The sequence below is a fragment of the Plectropomus leopardus genome, chromosome 11 (assembly GCF_008729295.1).
Source record: "Plectropomus leopardus isolate mb chromosome 11, YSFRI_Pleo_2.0, whole genome shotgun sequence".
NCBI classification, from domain to species: Eukaryota; Metazoa; Chordata; class Actinopteri; order Perciformes; family Serranidae; genus Plectropomus; species Plectropomus leopardus.
The window spans coordinates 25,432,093-25,448,893 of NC_056473.1; the positions used below are offsets into that span (position 1 = coordinate 25,432,093).

Below are 16,801 nucleotides of genomic sequence, written 5' to 3' on the forward strand. Positions count from 1 at the left end.
TTTGGGGACTTCTAAAGTGAAGAGCACCAAAGTTGATTTGAAGGCTTGTGGCAGCCACACACCTGATTAAGACACCTGAAAGGAAACTTCTGCCTTTTTCAATGTGGACCTGATTTTTTGATGTTTTGTGTCTAAATGAATAATGGGCCATCTTGTTAAAATTGTCCAGTATTGAGTAAAACTGCAGCAGAGGGCAAAACAGGCTGCAATACAACTACCTTTGTGCACTGTCAAGTTAAATCCACTAAAATATCTTTTTTTTGCTGCAAACAGGCTCAGATTGTTATTTTAAGTGTATGGCAAAATAAGATGTAGTCCTTTTTGTTTAAGAGTAAGATCCTCTTTGTTTAACCCTTTGATACCTGAGCAAATAGGCTTGATTTCTTGCAAAACATGTAAGGGCAACAAGCAACTTATTAAGAAATGGCCCAAAAAATAACAAGAAATTAGGAGGTATAAAAAATTACCTGAAAATTATAAGAAAAAAAGAAAAGAAAAGTAAGAAATAAACTTTTTTTCTGTAATATCATTAAACGAATTATATTATAGGTTGTGAATATTCCCCCCCTATTTTTGGATCACATAATCTCCCCCCAGCTAATTTTCAGAATATTTTACTTTTTTCTTTTTTTATCTTTTTGTAGTTTGCAGGACACCTCTTAGCAAGTTGCTCAGTATGATTTATCTTGTGGTTTTGAAATAAATTTTCTCTTGTTTCAGAGGTTGAAATGCTAGTGAAGAAAACTGATGTCAATCAAGGATGTTAAAGAGTTAACCAGAAACAGCTCCCCAATATCGCTTTTGTGATGGGGATTTTGGGGCAGTCTCTGGTTAAACAAAAAGGGTGTTACTCTAATAAAAAGGTCTATCTCTGTAGCGATGATTTACATAATGTTGTCAGATACTTATCATAATAATTATAAACAGAGCGTGTCAGCGACAAAAACAAGCAATTTTAGCCGAAGTAAACTGACTGCATAAATGTTACACAGCTACCTGTTTCGCTGCAGTGTCTCACAATGGACCAATTTTAGAAAATGTTCCAATCAGTCACTTAGACAAAAAAAACACGTTAAAAACAATAAGGTCCAGGTTGAAAAATACCTAAGTTACCATTTAGTGGTGTTTTCCTATTTAATTTGCGACTTGCCTGTATAGCTGAACTCTTGTCACTTTACAAGCAGGAAAAAAAACATCAGATTACTCACATTAAATTTAAAAGGTACTAAAAAAATCATTTTCACCTGTAAGAGGCCAACTCCAGAGAATTCAAATACCATAAATCTTCAAATGAAAGCCATACACACCTTTACAAATTGTATAACATTTTTGGGTAATTTTTTGCACTTTTCACATATTTGTTGCTAACTTGTTTAATAATAGCAAATGTTCTCTGGTTAAAGCGATATTCAATTTCTCTGGATTGTAATAAGCTTTTTCTTTTTCTTTTTTTTTTTTAAATACAACAAACAGTTCGGAGGCCAAATCTGTTGCTGTGTCTTAACCAAACATTCAGCTTATTTCAGAACTGGCAGGTTTTACTTTAAATTAAATTGTACCAACACAAAGAAATATTACTCAGTATATACAGATACTAAATGTGTGGATTTGTATAAAAATTAGCAAAAATTTCAATCTCAAAAAAAAAAAATCACATCACTGAGACCTGATTTAATATCATGCACATTTGGCAAAAGTAAAATGGATTAGAAAACAATCATTGCAGTTTAGACATTTCTTCGTCAAGAGTTCACAACAGGCAAAAACAATTTGTTTAAGATCATCCAGCACAGGGAAATGTTGCATCTCTCCATTCAAACTCCTCTAGTTCAAGAACCCCTTTTCAGTGACAGTAAACCAACAAGCTCTGAATTTCGAAGGTTTCCTTGGCGACTAACTGGTGTGCAACATTCATGATAATTACACAACCAAACGTGAGCTGCAAGTTAAATCTATCCTTACTGACACGGCCCGATTTCTAAATATACATCGAACCTGTGGTCCATGCTGGACAGGCTACGTGATTTTAAACCAACAACAAACAATTTTCAGTGATTTCACGTTTAAATGTGTATAATGTGCACTTAAATCATCTACAAAATCATGTAGCAGAAAAAATCAGAAAAACATTTTAAAAAAGTGAAAAACAAAAAGCACAGGTGAAGGAATGATTATTCAGACCCAATGACATGTTCAACAAACCATAACAACAGTGCTTTCAGTGAGATACACATGATCCAGCAAAGAATTATATTATTACATCTATTTTTTCAACATAGGGAGCGGCAAAATAAACGAGGAAGGTGCAACAGTAACCTTGGAGGCCTCTTATGCGTAATGGTGCCACTGCAGTCTTTCTATCGCACGTCAAGTCCGCTTCCACTCTGCAGCGCGTCTGCGTCAGGGCCTCATGATGAGCTGTGTCCCAGTTCAGAGCTGGATCACCAAAAGTCACATTTCTAGACTGAATAAAAGTTGCAGTACCAGGATTTTTAACAGATTTCCCACACGTTTTCATGGATAAAATTTCAAAACCTTTCCATGACTTTTCGAGGAACCATGGAAACATTTCCTTTTTCTTGCCCGGCAGTTTTCAGACATATCAGCCCTCAAACTCTATTCAAATAATTTCGGCTAGCGGGCATACAGAGTTTAACAAAATGTGACATATCAGCGCATATTTGAGCTACGTTACGTCGACGGCTACAGAAAATAAATTTGCTATTAGTAAAAATTACAGGCACGCAATCACACGCAATAAAATTCTATGACTTTTTCTATGACTTCAAAACTTTCAATGATTGTTACTAGTTCCATGACTCCTCCAGGCCTGGAAAAACATGATAATGAAATTCCATGGCTTCTCCAGGTTTTCCATAACTTTGGGAACCCACAATACTAGCACAGAAACCGATACATGATACCTCTTTCGATATACGGACAAAAAGAAAAAAAGGTCCGAGGCACATCAAATAGGATACATTTTTTTCTTTCATCTATAATCCGCACACCTGCAGGTACAGAAACGGTCACTGAAATGCAAGTTTACACGAGAAGTGCTGCTGCCTCACTATCTAAAGCAACAGTTTCTGTGTCTGGTCTATTTTTTTTTCTAATTGAATCTGGCAATAAAACCCACCAATGATTTCTTATCCATTATTTCTAAATGCATATCCTATTAACAAAGATATAAAGGATATATTACAAATATAATATAAATTACCTGATTCTTATTGATTATAAAATATGCATGCTTTGTTATTCCAAGTATTTGTCAGCTGTGTGACACAAACACGAGCAGACAGAGCCGGAGCTCTCCGTGTGATTAGAGCCGAGCAGAGGAGCAGATTCACTTGCTAACCGGCGTAGACAAATGTGCTTCTTGTGGGATCAGCTGAACTTTTCGCGTGACAATACACATACGCGCTTCCTCATCCGGTGTGAACGTGTCTTTAGACTGAATACGGCATTAGAGGCCGACGTGTTATACATTGCTTTTACTAGACTTGACGGAAACTTACAGTTAAATAGATGTTGTATGGACACTTTTACCATCAACCCGAGACACTATTGGCCAGTTGTGCTGCATTTGTTGTACGAAATATTATACTCAGAAATATCACAAAACTTGCCCCAGTTACCACTATTTAATCTTAAATTTAGGACAATATTTACGTGACACGAGTTTTAAAAAAACAACAAAAGTTTGGGTGTATGTGGGAGTAGTCTTGATTATAGATTCACACATTGTATTGGTATCTGCCAGTTTAAGTTAACAGAGTATGATTTATTTGGAGGTATCAGTACAGTGTGTGGATCTAATCACTTTCTTTTTCTCAGTGACGGCAGACTGCTTCAGCCATCTTTTAGCTCCTCCGACAGGCCCACCTGAATGGACATGTTCCTTTAGAGGACCCAGACTTCGAAATGGGACACAGCTCCAGATGTGTTTGGGCCAAGTGGGCTTCGCCTGGAAAAATGTGGCAAAAATGTACAGCGCACTAGTCAGAGTCTGATCCTGAGTCCCCAGGTGGATCACGGAGAGTTTCTTCAAGAGGTGCTAACGTCCCGTCCGGCATGACCCCCATTGGTCGGATCACGTTCTGCCTGAGGACGGAAAAAGAAAAACATCAGACATGCCACCTTGCAGGATGAGGAGGTGTTAAAAGGTAAATTGATATCATTACATTTCACTACGTCATGTATTTGTCATATGGAACATGTGTTCATATGTTCGCGAATTTTTCCAACATGCAAAATTATGATGTTTTTGGCTTTTCTTGCCCTTTGTTTCCACTTTGTATACTATGACGCGTCTCTACAAGCTCTTATATGTCATTTTCATGTCATGTCAAAATTTGACATTTTTCACAATACTATACTATGTGACATGCTAAATTATGGTGTTTTTGGCCATTTTTTGACATGCTAAATTATGATGTTTTTTTTCAAGCCATTTTTATGACCTTGTACAAAATATCATCAAAGAGTGATACTATAGCATGTTGTTCAAAATATCATCAAGATTGAGATGGATGCAAGGTCATAGTGACCTTGACCTCTGACCACCCAAATATCACGTTCACGAGAATGGGCTGAACGTACATACAGACAGATGGACAGAGAGACACACAAAACACATAACGCCTCTGGCCTTTGGCAATCGCTGGTGCGGAGGTATAAAAATGTATGACTGTCCTCATCAATGTTATCAATTTAAACAAAACCCAGCTCTGTTCAGAACCCTTTGTGTCCACAGACAGAGGGCTTTAACTCATACATCTTTACTCTCTTGCATCCAAAACTCAAGGACCCTCACTCTACAACCCCGCTACCCCCCTTTATAGGGACTTCCCCTCCTCTCCTCTGGCAGTTTAATTACAGGATCAGCGCTCAGACTAATCTCCTCAAAGCCTTCATCCTAATCCAATTATACCTGCACTGTGTGTCACCACTCCCTCTAAGATGACTAATCAGAGAATTATCCACCAAAGATTCAAAAAGCACCCATTTACATTCTTTTGAATAGAGATTCAAATATAAATGGCCATGTAATTTGTACTGATTCCTCCATTTAACATTAAACATATCCTGGGAAATATACATGTTACGCAAGTTACTTAAAAGGAGAAATATGGTGTGGTTAAATTTGAAAATATTCTGGGGATGAAACCTGCATAGAGGCACCACCAATCTACAGCCTTGTGGCACTGGTTAAAGTCAGCAGGCACAATGAGGACTAACAAGACAAAACAAACAAAAGCATAAAACATCATCTTTCTCCAATTAGTGCAAAAATAATCCATCCTCTCCTTCTCTGCAGTGACAGAGGACTGGGGGCCTGGCAGATGTTATAGAGGGATGTTCGGGGGTGCAGAATATGTGCTAATTGGAGGACCAGTAAAGCAGTTAGGGGAGCACATTCTTCCAGAGTCTGAATGATCTCCTTAGAGCCTGTACTGAGGAAGCACCTCTCCGCCATCATCACATCTCCTTGACTGAGGAAGAGAAGAAAGAAGATGTAGCCACAGAAAGGAATCTTACTCTTCTGAACGCACGTGCCTCATTACAGCTCAACCCCCTCTTTGGCTTCACAACGACGAGGTCAGCTTTCTTATGTCTACACATTTGTTAACCCGTGTCTCTTCCTCTTCGTCCACGTTCCACCCAAATTGCTTTGTTGTTAGTTGTGCCTCTGTCTATGTCTACTCTGTCTGGTCAATGACTGGCTCCTGAGAATAACGAGAATAAAGTCAGGACACGTGTGTAATCAAAAACCTGAATGCGGCACATAAAGGAACTGGGACTGTGTGTCCCAATTAGGTGATAATTAACGGAGCGGTGGTAATCATGCTGCAGTGGCGTGCCCACAGCTGCTGGGGCGTACTGGAGGTCCAGGCCTAATTGAAGCTGCAGCTAACGGCAAGAGATTCTTCCTTTGATGAATCGGTTGGCAGGGAGCGAGCTCTCCGTTACCTTTGTGCAGGTATTGTGCTTGCTCACTAAGGAAAGGTCAACAAAAATACAGCGGGGCTCTTTGCAGAGCAAACAATGAATAATATGAATAATTTGAGCAAGGGCAGCAACAACTGTTCAAACTGAAAAAGTTAATCATCTTAGTTGAGATTCAACATATAATGACTTTTATGACTAATGACTGTTTCTTTTGAGAGACTTGTGTGGCATCTTAGCCAATACCACTGTTTTAAGGTCCAGCGTGTAGGATATAGGGGGATATACTGGAAGAAATATTTAAATTTAAATTTGAGTGTATTTTCTTTAGCATGTTTCACCTAAAAACCTTATATAAAAGCCATTTATATCTACATATCTGCTTATATCTCCCAATTCAGAGATTTCCATGTTAAACCGCTGTGTTTCTACTGCAGTCCAGAACAGACAAAACAAACACTGGCTCTAGTTAGGCTCATTTGTATAATGCCAGTAAAACACTGATTTTTAGCGTGACATTACTATGTTCAGTGTTTTTACAAGTTGTAATCATCAGGTCCCTTTTGTTTTGGGGAGAGGAAGACCTCTGTGTATGATGCGGCCTCTGCTAAAAATCCTCTGAACAATAAACACTGACGGATTTACAAAGGGGAGAAGTTTCATCTGGTTCCAGTCTGCAATCCTCACCACTAGATGCCACTAAAACCTACACCCTGCTCCTAAAATATCACTTTAGCCCACAGCAGTGCACCTCCTCCTTCTATTATTAATGATAATAAAAAATAACCTCTGGTACCTCATAACTTACGTTTTATGCATGTTTTTTTCTTTACAAAGATAAGCATATCTGCCTTGTTGCAGCTCAGTCGATTTCTCTTCTCAACCAAAATGGTGGATCCAGAGCTGAACAGCAGCTCACTGAAAGCAAACATGGAAACAAACCACATGTGCACATGCCGAGCATCGCCATCTTACGTTAGAGTCAGGTCAAGCCAGTGGCTTCTCAAAATCAGCAGCTTGGTGTTACTGTTGTCCGAATGTGACCGCAAATAACATTTAGCCAGCACAAAATTGACATGACAAAACATGCAAACATCAGCCACTGCCGACAGTGAATGTCGTTATTTGCAACAAGGCCAATGGCAGTCAACAAAGCAAATATCAGGGGCGTTTAGTGGCACAGTTGACTCTTTTTAGAAATTTTTAGAAGTATTTTATTATTTTATGGTTTCTATTTCTATTTCTTTTTTATATTTCTTTATATATATCTTATGATCATCCTTATTATTTTATTTTTAATCACAACTTCTGATGGTCAAAGCTGACCATCGTGCTTTATTTTATTCTATTTTAACATTTCAATATTTTTAAAATTGTTTGTGTCAACAACTGGTGAAGCGATTTACAGTGCACTGAGCTGTTAGAGCTCTTATATAAATAATGTTGGCTGATTGTCTGATTAATTGATTAACTGATTGATACTAACATAAACTGAGGGCACTACAGATATTTGTTCTCAGAGTCATTTCTAGTTTAGTACCTTGACAACTTATCAATCATATTGACAAGTTTCTGGGCTTCGTACTCCTTCTGCTCCTCTGTCATCTCTTCGATGGGATTCGGCATTGGCTCCTCCACATGACCGGTGATGGGGTTGATGCTGCAACAAGCAGATAAGCAAGCTTAATATCGATGTCAATTGTGTCAAAATGTCAAAATGTTATCCTGTATTAAAGGCTGCATTACTATAAAATTATGTAATTTTCTAAAATTACACAAAATGTTGTAGTTGTTCTATTATTTGCATTTACCCACTTAGTCATAATATCCACATTACTGATGATTATTTATCAAAAAAGCTCATTGTGTAAGTATTTTGTGGAAGCACCAACCCTACAATATCGTTGCAATATCAGTGTTGAGGTATTTGATTTTCTCCATATCGCAGAATGACACATGTACATTATCGATGAACACATTAATGTATTAAACATGTTGACATCGGGTCGTCAATGCTTTATTCTAAGACCCGTACAGAGCACTCACAAGGGTTTTGCAGATTTGTATTCCTCTGTGTCTGAGTCCTCATCTTCGGAGTACTGAGTCTCTCCTCTCCCTCCAGCGAGAAGTCCTCGAGCTACCAGGAGACCTGCTGCGTTTCCATATCCTGTGTACTTCAACAGGTTGTCCACTACCAGACGACAACCACAAATACAAGAAGTTACATATAACTGTTCAGGTGTGATGACAGACCATGCCGTAGTTATAGATATGCAGTAATCGTACATCTGGCAGTGCACTTCTTCACTACAATCAACAACAAAAAAAACAATACGCATGCCTTTTCCCACATATAAACTGGTATTCATTAAGGATGTGCGCACCTTACACATACTTAAGACCTTTAACTGAGATAGCTTCAGGTGATATGATAAGGACAAGATGAAATATAAGTTGAGAGACAACATTGTCTTTAGGTCAATGATTCTGTTATCATTTGTGCAGGCTGCGTTCTGTAAAAAATAATCAAAGGTGAATTTATAAATTTAGTTTCAAATTACTTATCCCAATTATCTCCCTGTCAGTGATCGTTTAGGTTTCTCCTGTGGAGCTGTTTGTAAAGTCTATTTGAACATGAATGCTATGGATGAATCATTGATCACCATTCTGATGTTGGATAATAATAGTAATGGGGATTTCACTGTAACTATGTTTTGCAGAAATGTGATGAATTAATGGCACAGACGCAATAAATAGCCACAGTTGTGCATATAATGACAGTCTTGCAGTTTCACTGACTGACCTCACTGATGAGGTCAGTCAGTTAAACTGCACTTTCCTCACTGTATTCTTCACTAACAGGTCTGATGAGTGGGGGAGGGCAAATGTAATGATATACAAACATAAGTTTGAGGGTGTTTTTATATCCATTTATAGAGAACTGTGGGTGTGGAATTAAGGCTTGTGCATGTGTACCCAGCACCATGATAACTGAGATTTATAAAACAGAAACATGCATACGCACAGCTTTGTAAATTTGATGAAAATAATGTGTATGCATATTTCTGTCTTTGTGCGCATACACTATTTAAGTCATGAATCCACGCGGAGTTTTATGGATCTGGCCCCTTGTGTTTATGTACGTCCCCATGACCCAACCACTGCTCACCGCTTTCTTTGCAGAGGACAAAGAGAAACTCTGCAGCCGTCTGCTTCACACCCATGTCAACATGAGTCATAAGGCGAACCAACTTGTTTCTGGTGGTGGTGCCGATCTCTGGCCTGATCTTCACATCTTTCAGTGGGGGAAGTACCTGAAAATAAAAGAGATTTTAAAAATAAACTTCAGATTATTGTTTTGATTTCACTATAGCAAAGCTCTGAAACCTAGTCACTGAATAACAAACATACACACATTAATAGTTATAGGGAGATTAACATGTGGTTCAGATGTCAGTATTTTACTCAGACAATTCAGCAGGGCTGATGCTCGCCTTTGAGATTAAAGGAGCAGCTCAACGTTTCACCAGAAATGTCACTATTATTTCCTCTCTTTAAAACTGCTGTCAGCTGCTGTACCTGAGCTTTGATATATCTGCGGATCTCCCTGTGGTGTCTGGATCCTTCAGTCAAAAGGCTGAGCACCGGAGTCAAACCCTCTTTGTAGTTGGAGCCCTGCTTGGAGTGACACAAACCACAAACACTTCACAAGCTGCACAAGCTGGAACAGTGGACATAATTTAATCAGTGATGCACAGATGGCTGTTATGAGGACGAATAGTTTATAAGCACTACTTCACTATTAATCAAAATATGACAATATTCTAAATTTGCTGCAGGTCAAATCATTATTCTGTTTGGATATTCTGAATTAGGCCTTATTCCAGATTCAGTTTTCCGAATTTTTATAGAACTCATCTGTTTACTTTTTTATAAGGCTTTAAGTAACATAGATGAGAGCGAGCAGCTTTAAGTTACATGCTGTCTGCTGATAGTGTCCTCGACTTCCAGAAAGATCCAGTTCTTTCTCCTCTAAAGCTCAACGCTCTCAGCCAGATACGGTCATTTCTGGATCCAAGAAACCGAGATGACAACAGCCGAAATGCTGAACTCAAGGCTTCAAAACGGAGTCCAGGAATGAATGGATGACATCACAGCAGCTATGTCTACTATTTTTGCAGTCTTTGGTCTTAAAACAGGCGTAAATTTACTCCACTGGTATGATGTAATAACATTCCTTAAAGTTTTTCAGGACATATCAGAGATTTAGATGAACCATCGACCACACATGAACAGATACACTGGACAAGTAATTTTCAGTATGTGAATAATGCTGCTAGTTCTTTCTGTTTGCTGCAGAGGATCAACTTTACCTTGTCCATCCTTTTCTCCATGAAGTCTATTAACTTCTGGACTGCATCCATGTTCTTTCCGCCATACATCTCCAGTCCTCCCTGGACAGGCACGTCGATTAACACGTCCAGGCAGGACACAGGCAGGTTATTCAGCAGGTTGACGGCATGGCTGGAGATAAAAGAAAAAGATCTCTTCATGATGTAGAACTTTACAAAATGTTTTTAAAATGGATTTTATAAAAAGTGCACATAAAATCAGCAGGGTCTGTGGGGTTAAAGCGGCCAAAATGAAAAAAAATGACATTTACTAAGTGAAGAAGATGATTAATAGATGAAATCCTTGGAGCATTTTGTGTAAGACAAGTTGATACAAAGTCAAGGACCCCTCATGGTAAAGAAATGGCCACATACATTTTGGAACAACTGATGGCGAGCTGCCAGGGTGTGACCTGGCTCACACAAGGTAAAAGGAGCTTTGGCATATTAATGTGAGAAATTGCTGATTTTCTTTGTTATGATAATAAATGAAGAGTCTTGGTTTGGGTTTTGGTTGAACAAAAGAAAAAAATATGAAGAAGTCACCTTGGAATCTGGAAAATTGTTGTGAGCATTTTTCACAATTTTTTACTTTTTTTAGACTAAGAAACTAAAGAAAGAAAGAAGACAGCATTCCATAATTAGTGGTGCAAGATGAAATACAATTTTTTCACTCTGTTGTTATTTTATGGATTACACACACAGCCCAAAATACAAACACTTGCACAAACAGCACCTATACACATGCATTAATGCAGAGATGTCAGATTAAGAGTGCTGCTCATGTACAGCCAACTCTCCACTTCCCAAGTCTGGTCCCCATGAACTGAGCTACTGCCACCCCATGACTCAATTAATCATGTAAATGAACTTCAGATTAATCAGTAATTAAATTAGCTGTTAGATGCAGGACTAATATGGATGATATTGTGGTCTAGGAAGACCTGCAGTAGTGAATTAGAGAAAAAAAACGACTTTGGACAAGAGAGGATCTCTGAAATGGTGAATTTAAAAAGGATGCTTGTAATTGGAGAAATAAAATTTAAAATGTCTTAACTGCACATTTCACACTTATTTTAAAGATGGTTCTGATTATGGACACCTAAAACCTGCTACCCTGATTCCATTTTGCTATTTTCTACATAAAAACAACCTTACTTGTTCACACTCTCCTACTCGACCATGACTGGTCACATAATCTCATTCAAACTAACAACAAAGCAAAGTTTGTCAATGGGCCAAACTCCCGTGACCAGTTTAGCCACTGACTTAACGGGTCAAGAGAAACATCAGTCTCTTTTACATGACTCTGGCCACAGATTCTTGACATTCCTGCATTAAATTACCATGTGAAGAAGATACCGCTGCAGTATTACAACAGCCAGGAGCCTCTCGAAGATGAAACACCCCAAAAAGGTTTCAAAGACACATATGTGTTTATCCCAGGAGTCACTGCGGTCTGCTATCAAACCCAGGGCTATCAGTCTTAATTTGCCGTGAGTCGTTCTCTCACTCATAGCTGCTCGGTGGACACATCCAGAGGAGTTACATGCAAATCACAGTAGGTGACAGAAAGTCATCGGTTAGTTTGCTGAGTGGTGGAAGCATTTTTTTCAATCTGTGTGCTTCTCTATGCAAATCAGTTTCAAGTTACATTTGACCAGTTTAGTTGCAAAGCGCCTTCATTCAATGTTCACGGTCCTATTAAAAGAAATTATGTGGTAATTTTCCCATGTTTTTGCGTCTAAGTAACTAATAGGAATAGGAATAGTTTTTGAAATTGGTCCAGCATCGAGCAAGATCAACGATGAAACAGGTTGCAATGTAACGCCTCAGGGCGTTTGTGCACTGTTAGTATTAGGGCTAAGATTATAATTTTTGTGTATAACAACAACATTATGGAAAGAGAGCTACCTTTTTGTTAAAGAGTAAAATCATGCTTGCTTAACAGCCCTAAAATCGTCAAACCCGCCAGACTCCTTTAAAAATAAACAGTAATGTTATCAACACCTTTTTTGGAGCTGCTGGCCACAGCAGTCTTCTCAACACGGGACAAATTTTGAAAATTGTTGTCCCCACTGGTGCTTTCACACTTACCCTGTTAAATTCAGTTAAAACGAACTCAGGTTCGTTTGTTCGGTTAGTACAGTTCATTTGGGTTGGTGTGAAACCTGTCAATCGAACCTCGATGCTAACCAAACAACCGGGTCGAGACCACCTGAAAAGGTGGTTCTCGGTCCGCTTCGAAAAGGACTCTGGTGTAGTTCGTTTTTGGTGTGAAAGAAAACAAACCAACCATAGAATTTTATGATAGCAGACGTGATTTGAGCAAGATTTCGACAGCTGAACCAATAATAAATACATCTACTGATTATGGGCTCTGTCCACAATCTCATCCGGATTGAGGTCTGCGCTGCTGCTACAGGCCTATTACGGTTTTCAATACAGTCAGTTATCTCTGCTAAGCAAAGTTTTCCAAACTTAAGCTTATTAAAACATACCTGTGTTCAACAATGGGACAGGAACAGGTTTCTCTCTCATCAGTACCACTGCAGAACTCATTCAGAAGCTTTATATCATAAATTAACAACCCGGCACCTCGAATGCAGACGTGTGCTTCTGTAGAGCCTCCAGCCGCTGCTGAAAAATGCCTGTGTTATAGTTCTTCTGCAGTGGAATATATGCAGAGTTTTTGGGCATTTTTTCTGTTATGTGTGAGCATCATATTGAAGCTATAACACTAAGAGCACCCACACAGCCAGCAGCAGCCCTGATAACATGATCAGTCTGCAGTCTAATAATAGCCTACTAATAATGATAACTATCTCTTATTTCTCTGTGAGCTCTTTGAGACATCGAAGCACATAAATATAAACATTTTAGAAGCATTAAAGTGCTGCATGTACCCCTCACAGTCACCTTATGTGATTTTCCCACGTGGGTCCTGATGATGAAGGATGACAGACACCAAAACTTTCCAATCAAGAGTTACCTGTTAGTTAGCACTACCTCATGTTTACCCCTCTTGGTTCATTTGCAAAAAGTCTGTCTGAACACAAACCGAACAACAACTAAAATGCAACAATGTGAAATGTTTTCCTCCTGGTCCAGACCAAATGAACTGTACTACAGGTATGAAAGCACCTGTCGACACAAAACATGGGAAATTATGGCCCTGTTGAAAAACATCAGAGACTTCTTACCTGTGTGCTTCCTCTGTTTTCTCCTCTGTCTCAGTCTTCAGCATCAACAGATGACGCAGGATGGCAGCGATGAGTCGAAACTGGTGATCATACTCCTGTCAAATCAAGGATGTAAAAAAAACGTGATTCCAAGCAGATAGTTTCATTGTTCAGAGGTTAAAGTAAAACAATGGGGTTAAAAAATACTCACACTACAAGGACAGGGACCTGAAAGCTACGGCCTAACTGCAAAAATAGATGTCTTCAATGGGGCATCACAACCAGACTAAAGAACAAAAAAACGAGAGCTAAGGGGGAGTGATATCAAAGCTTTTAGTCTATATTATATAAGGGAGAGGAGGTTTCTACAGTGCCAAAGAGGGGAGCAGGGTCAAACTTAAGAACTAAGAACTATATTTGGTGACTTACACTGTCAGGTGCAGCCTTAGCAGTCATGTGTCCCCTTCAGTCCAATTTGCATGAAATGCGGCAAGACTGCCAAGTTTGATAGGGATTTTTGCCAGCTGACATCACAATGACGATTAAAAAAAATGATAAACTGTGCAGTCCTACTCAAAAGGACATTTCGAGTTGTCATAGACAACAAAGCTGAGGTGAAAACTAATAACATGAATGTGCACACATATTCATAAGCACTCCCCCCTCACACCTGAAACCGGTTTTCTCAACATGATAGCTATAATTTCAATGTTGTGGGGAGCAGGTGTGTGACCTTTCTGGATGAGGACAGTCTAATCTGTACCTGAGCAAATCACTGAGTCAGACACATTTACGCCTCTGATGATGCATACTTGATCTGCTCTTAACCCCTCCATACATAAAAAAAAAACTAGGAAAAAACCTAAATAACTAGCTTGCTGCAACAGATTTACAACAGAATACCACAACACACTCACCTCACCACCAGAGTCAGACAGTGTGAGGTTGAACAAGGCTTTCAGTGCCTCCATTGCTCGCTCATTGTCCTCTGCAGGCATGGGCAGGGCCTGCGGATCTGGACGGGCAGCTTCATAGGGACCCACCCAGCGCACATCCAGGGTGTGCTCCAGCACCTCTGTCAGCAGGCTCACAGCATGCCATTTTCTCCTCAAAACGCCCCTCACGTCAGGTCTCAGTGCAGACAGCAGGAAGAGAAGGCGCAGCGTGAACAGGCCCACCTCGTGGTGCCACGTGCGGGCTGTTCGCAGGCTGGCACACAGGCCATGAGCCAGCTGCACCTCTACACTGACCTGCTGAGCCGCAGGACTGTTGTACACCACATTGCATAGGCACTTCAAGGCCTCCACCACCACCCTCTCCTCCTCCTCTGACTGGGTGTCTTCCTGAGAGTTTTTCTGGTTGTCATCACCTTCCTCTCCAGCATTCAGCCTCGCCATTCCTCCCAGGATCAGCATACCCTCCCTGGTGGCCACAGGTGCGAGGACACGCTTGTCTCTGGACAGGATGCGAAGTGTCTCCAGACATGTCTTCTGACAGCTGGGCTGCACCTGCCTCCCGAGGACTGACAACACACTCTGACACAGCCTCTGAAATGACACAGGGCGACAAAATGATAGATTATAACCCAGCTGGGCCACCCTGATCATTTAACAACCAGCTGCTCAGATAACTGGTACTTACACTCCGCAGAGCTTCTTCCTTTGGGTCAAAACTGAAGGTGTGACTGTTCTGCAACACACAAGATGCTCATTGTGGACACCAAAAAAAACCTCACAGACACATATTAACACGCCTTATCACAAATAAACCCAGAAATGGATATAGTTATGCCCCAGAGATCTCCAATACATGGATAAACTATGTTTATATTGCAGCATTAACTGTAGTGGTTTGTGAGCAGGTAGCATTAGCATCACAAGCACAAAAACATCATATCACGGTCCTTTTTGCCTCATTTATAGGTTTGGTGTGAAATGCTTCGCTCTGCAACATTAGACATCATATGACAGTGCTAACACCTTAAACTCAATCGGCAGGTAAGATGTTTAGCATACTCAAATCGAGCTGTTTAGCTAGCTAGCTAACGTTAGCACCGCCGTTTGTTTTGGTAAAAAAAACCGAGCAGAGCTGCGGCTTACCTCTCGATTAAACTGCTGCAGGAGCTTCCCGACTTCCTCCTCGTTGGCAGTTTCAAGCTGTGACAAGACGGTATTTAAATCCATGGTGGATATCTGAAGGTGGAGCAGTTAGCTTGATTCAGACGTGCTCAGTGTTGTGCAGCTAGCTCGCTAGCTGGCAGGCTAGCTGAGTGAGAGTCGGTCTGCTGCTGTCAACAGGGAAACTCCCCTGACTGTCTCCATCACCGGCAGGCTGTCCTGGTCTGCACTGGGATTATTCACTGTAGCAGTAAAAACATGCATTAAAAAAACGTTTAATCTAACTCCTCCAGTCTACAGCCTGGTGCAAATACTGTAGAACATACCGTAAATAATAATAAACACGTGCATTTTTAACTTTTACTAAGACTGAATCAGTTTCTTATGAGTTGTGAAAAAGATTGAATAAATAAGGGAAGTGAGAATGAGGTAATATAGGAATAAAGCTGTGCACTTGTCAGTTGTATGAATATAATAAGCATAAGTGATTGCAGAGCATCATTGGAAAGAAATTTACAACGTATTTTAATGACAAACATTTTTAAAATTTAACATGGACAGGAAACATTAAAAATTGTATATAACATCAAATTTGACTTGTTATTTTTCTGTGATTTCTTGTTTAATTTATTTTTTCTTTAAAACAGATAATGAGAAGTCGTTTTTTAATATTTGGTTTATACAGAAAAACAAATTAACTAAATTCTTGATTTTTTTTTTTTGTTTTTTTTGTTGTTTTTTTTTACTTTTTCAGATGGAATTGAATAGACCAAAATCTCAGTCTGATGATAACAATAATGATTTTTAAAAAAGGTTTTTTTTTCTTTTACAATTCTGGCTCATGTGGACTTTGCTAAATACTCAATTCAATTCAGTTCAGTTTAATTTTATTTATAAAGCCTCTCATCACAAATCACAATTTGCCTCAGAGGACTTTCCAGCATATGATATACCCCCCTCCTTAGAACCTCACATAAACTATAGAAAAACTTTCCAAAAACCCCTACAAGAGGGCATGTGCATTTAGGTAATGTGTGTCTGGTAATTTTGTCCTTTTAAGATTATTTTGTATTTTTGGGGGGGTTACTTTTTGTCTTTTTTGGTTGTTTAGTGTCTCCTTGTAGTTGTTTTTTTGACTCTTTCTAGTTCCTTTGCATGT

The 16,801-nt window shown here is 39.4% G+C and overlaps 1 protein-coding gene across 2 annotated transcripts; it reads right to left on the minus strand.

The window, feature by feature from the left end:
- Positions 1-1,651: 1,651 nt before the first annotated feature.
- ric8b (RIC8 guanine nucleotide exchange factor B) lies at positions 1,652-15,789 on the minus strand. 2 transcript variants are annotated; one of them, XM_042496478.1, is made up of 10 exons: positions 15,625-15,789; positions 15,167-15,214; positions 14,443-15,072; positions 13,547-13,641; positions 10,326-10,476; positions 9,532-9,627; positions 9,122-9,266; positions 7,999-8,143; positions 7,493-7,612; positions 1,652-4,107 (listed from the first exon to the last, which is right to left on the minus strand). In XM_042496478.1, the coding sequence occupies exons 1-10, from the start codon at positions 15,706-15,708 to the stop codon at positions 4,002-4,004; spliced, it is 1,620 nt and encodes a 539-aa protein (XP_042352412.1). In that variant the 5' UTR covers positions 15,709-15,789; the 3' UTR covers positions 1,652-4,001. The 2 variants fall into 2 exon arrangements, with proteins under 2 accessions (XP_042352412.1, XP_042352411.1); XM_042496477.1 differs by having other exon boundaries at positions 9,532-9,630.
- Positions 15,790-16,801: the final 1,012 nt, after the last annotated feature.

What these genes read in the sequence shown, in the direction of transcription:
- ric8b (XM_042496477.1), bottom strand. Translation starts at nt 15,708, where the DNA reads ATGGATTTAAATACCGTCTTGTCACAGCTTGAAACTGCCAACGAGGAG. An exon ending in TGTCCTCTGCAAAGAAAGCG is followed by an intron (nt 8,144 to 9,121) that starts GTGAGCAGTGGT and finishes GTCGTCTGGTAG; the next exon opens with TGGACAACCTGTTGAAGTAC. An exon ending in TACAAATCTGCAAAACCCTT is followed by an intron (nt 7,613 to 7,998) that starts GTGAGTGCTCTG and finishes TGCTTGTTGCAG; the next exon opens with CATCAACCCCATCACCGGTC.